Genomic DNA, 8568 nt, shown 5'->3' with positions numbered 1-8568 from the left:
GGATATAACCTCATGAACTTCTACTTCCTCTCTAATTATGATGCTATGAATCATGATAGCCCGGTCTATAGTAACTTCAGACCGGTAGCTAGTGGGAATGATTGAGCGTTGAGATGAACTCCAACCATTCCTAGCCACGGGCTTGAGGTCATGCCTTCTTAGTTGAACCGGCTTCCCTCTTGAATCTCTCTTCCATTGAGCGCCCTCTTCATATATGTCCATAAGGACTTGGTCCAACCTTTGATCAAAGTTGACCCTTCTAGTGTATGGGTGTGCATCTCCTTGCATCATGGGCAAGTTGAATGCCAACCTTACATTTTTCGGACTAAAATCTAAGTATTTCCCCCGGACCATTGTAAGCCAATTCTTAGGATCCGGGTTCACACTTTGATCATGGTTCTTGGTGATCCATGTATTGGCATAGAACTCTTGAACCATTAAGATTCCGACTTGTTGAATGGGGTTGGTGAGAACTTTCCAACCTCTTCTTCGGATCTCATGTCGGATCTCCGGATATTCGCCCTTTTTGAGCTTAAAAGGGACCTCGGGGATCACCTTCTTCTTGGCCACAACTTCATAGAAGTGGTCTTGATGCACCTTTGATAGGAATCTCTCCATCTCCCATGACTCGGAGGTGGAAGCTTTTTCCTTTCCTTTCCTCTTTCTAGAGGTTTCTCCGGCCTTTGGTGCCATAAATGGTTATGGAAAAATAAAAAGCTTTAGATTTTACCACACCAAACTTAGAAGGTTGCTCGTCCTCGAGCAAAAGAAGAAAGAAGAGAGTAGAAGAAGAAGAAATAGAGGAGATGGAGGGGGCTTTGTGTTTCGGCCAAGGGGGAGAAGTAGTGTTTAGGTTGTGTGAAAATGAAGGAGTGAAGATGGGTTTATATAGGAGTGGAGAGGGGGGGCATGGTTCGGCTATTATGGGTGGGTTTGGGTGGGAAAGTGGTTTGAATTTGAATGGTGACGTAGGTGGGTTTTATGAAGGATGGATGTGAGTGGTGAAGAGAATGGTGGGATTCGATAGGTGAGGGGTTTTTAGGGAAGAGTTATTAAGGTGATTGGTGAATGGGTGAAGAAGAGAGAGAGAGGTGGGGTAGGTGGGGATCCTGTGGGGTCCACGGATCCTGAGGTGTCAAGGATTTCTCATCCATGCACCATGTGGCGTGCAAAACGCCCCTTGCTGCCAATCCTGGCGTTAAATGCCAGGCTGCTACCCATTTCTGGCGTTTAACTCCAGCTTCTTGCCCATTCCTGGCGTTAAACGCCAATCTGGTGCCCATTTCTGGCGTTAAACGCCCAGAATGGTGCTAGACTGGGCATTTAACGCCCATTCTGCTACCCTTACTGGCGTTTAAACGCCAGTAAATTTCTCCTCCAGGGTGTTCTGTTTTTAATACTGTTTTTCCTTCTGTTTTTGCTTTTTCAATTGTTTTTGTGACTTCACATGATCATGAACCTACATAAAACATAAAATAACAAAGAAAATAGAAATTTAACATAGATAATTAAAGATTGGGTTGCCTCCCAACAAGCGCTTCTTTAATGTCAATAGCTTGACAGTGGCTCTCATGGAGCCTCACAGATGTTCAGAGCAATGTTGGAACCTCTCAACACCAAACTTGAGTTTGAATGTGGGGGTTCAACACCAAACTTAAAGTTTGGTTGTGGCCTCCCAACACCAAACTTAGAGTTTGACTGTGGGGGCTCTGTCTGACTTTGTATTGAGAGAAGCTCTTCATGCTTCCTCTCCATGGTTACAGAGGGATATCCTTGAGCTTTAAACACAAGGGAGTCTTCATTCACTTGAATGATCAATTCTCCTCTGTCAACATCAATCACAGCTTTTGCTGTGGCTAGGAAGGGTCTGCCAAGGATGATGGATTCATCCATACACTTCCCAGTCTCTAGGATTATGAAATCAGCAGGGATGTAATGGTCTTAAACCTTTACCAAGACATCCTCTACAAGTCCATAAGCCTGTTTCTTTGAATTGTCTGCCATCTCTAGTGAGATTCTAGCAGCTTGTACCTCAATGATCCATAGCTTCTCCATTACAGAGAGAGGCATAAGGTTTATACTTGACCCTAGGTCACACAGAGCCTTCTCAAAGGTCATGGTGCCTATGGTATAAGGGATTAAGAATTTTCCAGGGTCTTGTATCTTCAGAGGTAATTTCTGCCTAGTCAAGTCATCCAGTTCTTTGATGAGCAATGGAGGTTCATCCTCCCAAGTCTCATTACCAAACAACTTGGCATTTAGCTTCATAATTGCTCCAAGGTACTTAGCAACTTGCTCTTCAGTAACCTCTTCATCCTCTTCAGAGGAAGAATACTTATCAAAGCTCATAAATGGCAGAAGTAAATTCAATGGAATTTCTATGGTCTCTGTGTGAGCCTCAGATTCCCATGGTTCCTCATCAAGGAACTCCATAGAGGCCAGTGGATGTCCATTGAGGTCTTCCTCAGTGGAGATCACTGTCTCTTCCTTCTCTCCATGTTCGGCCTTGTGGGTTGTGGTTATGGCCTTGCATTCTCTTTTTGGATTCTCTTCTGTATTGCTTGGGAGAGTACTAGGAGGGAGTTCAGTAATTTTCTTACTCAGCTGACCCACTTGTGCCTCCAAATTTCTAATGGAGGACCTTATTTCAGTCATGAAACTTTGAGTGGTTTTGATTAGATCAGAGACAATGGTTGCTAAGCCAGAGTGGCTTTGCTTAGAATTCTCTGTCTGTTGCTGAGAAGATGATGGAAAAGGCTTGCTATTGCTAAACCTGTTTCTTCTACCATTATTGTTGTTGAAACCTTGTTGAGGTCTCTGTTAATCCTTCCATGAGAGATTTGGATGATTTCTCCATGAAGGATTATAGGTGTTTCCATAGGGTTCTCCCATGTAATTCACTGGTGCACGAAATTGTGATCTAAGGCAACGGCGCCAAAAACTCTGTACGCACGTCTTAATAAATCATTTTTTTTCATTCACAACTTCGATACAACTAACCAGCAAGTGCACTGGGTCGTCCAAGTAATAAACCTTACGTGAGTAAGGGTCGATCCCACGGAAATTGTTGGTATGAAGCAAGCTATGGTCATCTTGTAGATCTCAGTCAGGCGGATATCAAATGGTTATGGAGTTTTCGAAAATAGATAAGAAATAAATAGAGAATAAAGATAGAAATACTTATGTATATCATTGGTGAGAATTTCAGATAAACGTATAGAGATGCTTTCGTCCCTCTGAACTTCTGCTTTCCTGCTGTCTTCATCCAATCAGTCCTACTCCTTTCCATGGCTGGCTTTATGTAAGGACATCACCATTGTCAATGGCTACTTTTCATCCTCTCTGTGAAAATGGTCCGATGCGCTGTCACTGCATGGCTAATCATCTGGAGGCATCACCGTGGTCAATGGCTGCATCCTATCCTCTTGTGAAAATGGTCCAAATGTTCTGTCACAGCACGGCTAATCATCTGAGGTTCTCGATCATACTGGAATAGGATTCACCCTCCTTTTGCGTCTGTCACTACACCCAGCACTCGCGAGTTTGAAGTTCGTCACAGTCATTCAATCCCAGAATCCTACTCGGAATACTGATGATTGGATTTTTGACGGTTTAGAATTTCACAAATGAAATCTCGTTGAAGTATAGTCTCTAAACCAACAATAATCCTTTCATGCAAAAATTTGTTTGTCACAAGTACAAACCCCTAAAATCTATAAACCGAAGTATTTAAACCTCGGGTCGTTCTCCCTAGGAATTGTAATGAAGTATCTTGTTATTGGTTGTGAATTATATTTGGGGTTTTTAAGCTTTTGGGCAAGAAATATAAATGGCAAGGAAAATAAACTAACAACTAACAAAGCTCTTGGCAAGATATGAGAACTAGAAGTCCTATCCTAGTTATCCTTCTCAATTGTGATGAAAGAATATAGATAATATAGATGAATACATGTGATTGAACTTTTGAACCCTCACCGGATGTGTATCCGCTCTATTCACTCAAGTGTTTAAGGGTTAATTCACTCAATTCTCTTCTAATCGTGTTTTCCAAAATTTGATTTTCTTCTAACAATCAACATTTATTCAATGCATGCATACATTCATCATGAGGTCTTTCATTTAGGTTGTAATGGGGTTAGGGTCAAGGTAGGATCATTTATGGTCAAGTGGACTAGGATTTGAATCTTTGATTAGCATAGACTTTCCCACCTAACCTATTTAATGACCTATACAAATGCGAGCTATCTTAACTACCCATTCTTCACTTTTTCTTACATACTCATGCATTTTTTTTTTCATTTCTCAATACTTATGCATTGATTCTTATTGAGCTTCACTTTGGGGCATTTTGTCCCCTTTATTGCTTCTCTTTTTTTTTTCTTTCTTTTTCTATATACATTTTTTTCTTTTCTTTTCTTTTCATCATTTTTTTTTCTTTATATATATATTTTTTTCTCTTTTTCTTCTTTCAAACTAAATGCGAGAACATCAATGCATAAGGTCTCTACACTTAATCAATACATGAATATGTGCCCAATTCCTAAACATAAAAGTGTATTGCCCCTTTTTATCCCATCCAATGTTCCCAAGCCTCACCAACTTTGAATAATAAAACACTCTCACTAGCCTAGGTCAATCAAAGATCCAAACAAGGACTTTTCGTTGGTTTTCCGCTTTAGGCTTGTAATGTGCTAAAATAAGAATGAGTTGGTTAAGCATAGGCTCAAAATTGGCTAACAATGGAGAGTAAAAGGTTGGCTATTTGGGTAAGTGGCAAATGAAATAATGGCCTCAATCATATAAATGCGCTCCTTGAAAAAAAAAACCTCAATGTTTGACTAAGCATTGTTGTGATTGAAAAGTTCGAAAATTTTCTTAGTTCACCCTTTCCTTTTTCACTTAGAACCAATATATTATGCAAAAGGGTGCCTAAGTTTCACTTAAAATATGATTTCTAATCACAACCGCAAACTAAAAACAAAGATAAACAAAATGTATAAAGAAGAATCCAACTAAAAGTACGGAATCTATCATCCAAAAGATCTAAAAATATCCAAAAGCATCAAAATATCTAAGATCCAAAATAAGCAATAAAAGTATCCAAAGCAAACTAGAAATGGCATCAAAATATATACAAAGATGTGCAAATATAGGATAACTAGGCTGAAAAGTTCACCGGTTCCCAGATAATGCTACCGGTGCCCTCCCCACACTTAAAATCAAGCATCGTCCTCGATGCTAAACCGGAGGATCAGTGGGAGGTACAACGATAGGCTCTGGCTCTGACTGTGGCTGTGGGACCGGCTGAGGGACGGGCTCCTCCTGAGTCTGAGGTGGCTCTGTAGTGTCAGGGGCATTCTGCTGAGCCGGCGCCTCCGCGTCCTCCTCCTGATGATCCTGCTCATCGGAGGCCGGAGAATCGGGAAGCGGAGGTAGCTCAGCGCCCAGAGAGATAAGTGCCTGGTCCATCCGATCCAAACGGCGTCTGACATGGTGTCGCTCTCGCTCTAAGAACCGGAAGAGACGCTGGACCAGGAGATAGGTAGGCTCAGGTGCTGCTGGAGGGTCTGTAGATGGTGAAGGAGCTGCGGGTGTCGAAGATGATGGGCCAGCTGTAGGGGCTGGTGGTGAAGGTGTCCCTACGACAGCTCTAGCCCGAGAGCGGCGTCTAGCAGGTGGTTTCTCGTGCACCCAAACACCCCAGGGGATAGTAACCTCCCTGTCATCTGCATCAGCTGGTGGTGGTCGCACATCATCATCTGACCACGGGACATTAGCTAAGGCTGCCATACTCGTGACCAATGTAGGAAACGGAAGTAGGCCACGAATATGCGCCCGCCACATGCACTGTCGGATAAGCCTAGGGAAGGAGACATCCTTCCCCTCCATAACACACCCGATCAGCAAAAGCATCTCCATGGGGACCTCAGAAAAGTGGGTGGTAGGCAGGACGTAGTGGGCGAAGATCATAACAGACAAAGAACAATCATAACAGACAAAGAACAATCATGATGTTGCAATGAATAAGCAAAAGTGAACAAGTAAACCAAAAAAATGCAAGCTTCATTAAAGTCAACAACTCATATTCACAAGGCGATAATATCAACATATAGTTGAAGGAATTTGTTAAAGATGGTTAAAGGTGAGTGGAAGTGGAATGGTTAAAGAAGTTAGTAAGTTAGAAAAGTGGGTTAGTGATATGATGATATTTATGCGTAATGAAAAGAAAAGTTGTGGTTTATGTTCACGATGATTTTGCAAATCCGAGAAGTCAAAAAGGAAACGGAGATTATGCCCAAAGCTGAAATAAAGATCAAAAATGAAACTAATTTCCTTGAAAATCGGGCAGCATTCCGGCTTAAAATTGGACGTTCCCGGATAGCAACATAGCATGAGCAGTAAGAAGACAATATCAATTAAGCACATCAGCAGTGAAATACAACCCAGCAATACAAATGGCATACGCAGCAGAATAGAGCAGTTTCATATAGCAACATAGAGTCAAACAATGCCTAAATCCACTACTCAGTCCAGATTCGCTAACCACCTAAATCAAACTAAGCTAACTAACTAATCTAATTCCAACTACACTAACGGAATTAACAAAAACAGCGAAACAAAGTAAAACAGAGGAAAGGAGGAACCTGGGTGCAGAGATTGAACCGAGGAAAAGGAGGGAAGAAAAAATGAAGTGAGGCGATGGGAGAACTGGCCGGAGCAGCGCTGGGCACCGGCGGCGATGGTGGTCGCGGCGGTTGGGACAGAGGCAGAGAGGGACGGAGGTCAGAGAGGTACGGAGGTCAGAGGAGGAAGAGAGAAGGGGAGGGAGAAGAGGGGAAGGCAGTGATGGTGGCGTGGCGGCGGAGATGGTAGCGCGGTGGTGGAGATGGTGGCGCGGTGGTGGAGAAAGAGAGGAGTGAGAGAGAGGGAGAGGACGGGTGGTGGTGAGAGGGGAAGAGAAGTCGAGGGCGAGTGGCCGGCGGTGATGATGGCGCGGCGGCGGCCGGTGCTGCTGCTGCGATGGAGCGAACCGGGATCCCATATCTTGTCTTCACACCCATCCGTTAGTTGAGTTTCATGGTTTAGTCGGATGAGCGGTTGACATAAAGGTGATTGACACATAGAATTCTCTTTACTCCACCAATGCTTCCTCCTAGATCCATATAAAGCAATTCTTGTCCCAACATCATCCCTATACCTTGAGGCCTTGGCCTTGATAAGCTTAACACCTATTTTCCAACCACTACACAGCTCGTTTTTACTTTTAATTCCACAAAGAGTTCTAAGTTGACCATCATTTTCAAGCAAACCATATTTAAGTGAGAGATTAAAGCTTAGAGGTAGAGATTTTACCCACTTAAATGTTGTATTGGATGGTAACTTGGGAAGGGAGACTTCCCCACACTTAGACAATGCATCCTTGTGCTCTTCTTTGTGTATTTCCACCTCTTTGCGAGCTTCCTTGATTCCAACCTTTCCCTTTTTATCACATAGCTTGGTGTTGTCTTCAAGAACTTTGATTTCTTGTCTAATGGGAGGTGGTTCAATTTTGGACAGAAATTCATTGATGAATAAATCCATTTCTTGGTCAACCTCTTCATATTCTTCAATTTCGATATACACCAAGCCAACGTTTTCCTCTTGGTAGCTCTCTTTCTCATTGCTCACCAAGGGTATGGGAGGGGATTCCATTGTAGAGAGAAATTCATCCATGATTGAATCCATCTCTTGATAAGTCTCTTCCAAGTCTCCAACGATGATATGCCGTGGGGGTTGCGCACCCTCTTCAACTTCAATATCAAGCTCCTTGGAAGAGTGCTCCATGAGACTACATTCCCTTGGACTTTCAACATCTCCTAAATCTTCGACCACCTCTTCCTTTTCTTCAATGATCATAGGCTCCTCCAATTGTTCCAACACAAAATTTGACTCCTCATTCTCCACCGAATTTTTCAATTTCTCCTTCATGCTTTGCTCTTCTTTTGACTTTTCACATGTGGTCACGGAAGTACCTTGAGTATTCAAGCATTGGTGGGCTAAAGTGTGCACCACCTTGGTCAAATTGGTCACAAACTCAAGTGTATCCCGCTTCATGGCTTCTTGTCCTTGGAGTAACAAAGTGAGAGGATCGTCTATTGGGGCTTGGGGTGAATAGGAAGGTTCATTATTTTGGAGGGAGGGTTCATGGTAGGAAGGTGGTTCTTCTTGGTAAAGGTATGGAGATGATGAGTATTGAGGTGGTTCTTGGGAGTAATCTTGATATGGTTGTGGTGATTCTAGAGGTTCTTGCTCATAATGGCCATAAAAATATGGTATGGATGATTGGTTATATGATGGGTAGGGATCATAGGAAGGTGCTTGGTATGGGAAGGCTTGTGAGAATGGTTGAGGTTCATGTTGCGGGTACGCGTCATAGGCATATGGTGGTGGTTGGTTGTCATAAAAGGAGCCACCATAGCCATTAAATTGGCATGCATTAGGATGGAAATTATACCTATAAGTATCCGGAGGTTGTTGCCAATAGGAGTGATCAATTCCTTGAGGCTCCTCCCATCTTGGAGTGTTCCA

At 42.8% G+C, this 8568-nt stretch overlaps 1 protein-coding gene across 1 annotated transcript; it reads right to left on the bottom strand.

The window, feature by feature from the left end:
* Positions 5239-5790, bottom strand: LOC107640574 (circumsporozoite protein-like). Its single transcript, XM_016344088.1, has one exon. The coding sequence runs from the start codon at positions 5788-5790 to the stop codon at positions 5239-5241; it is 552 nt and encodes a 183-aa protein (XP_016199574.1).

The sequence above is a fragment of the Arachis ipaensis genome, chromosome B05 (genome assembly GCF_000816755.2).
Source record: "Arachis ipaensis cultivar K30076 chromosome B05, Araip1.1, whole genome shotgun sequence".
Lineage (NCBI taxonomy): Eukaryota > Viridiplantae > Streptophyta > Magnoliopsida > Fabales > Fabaceae > Arachis > Arachis ipaensis.
This window is presented reverse-complemented; position numbering and strand designations above follow the sequence as displayed.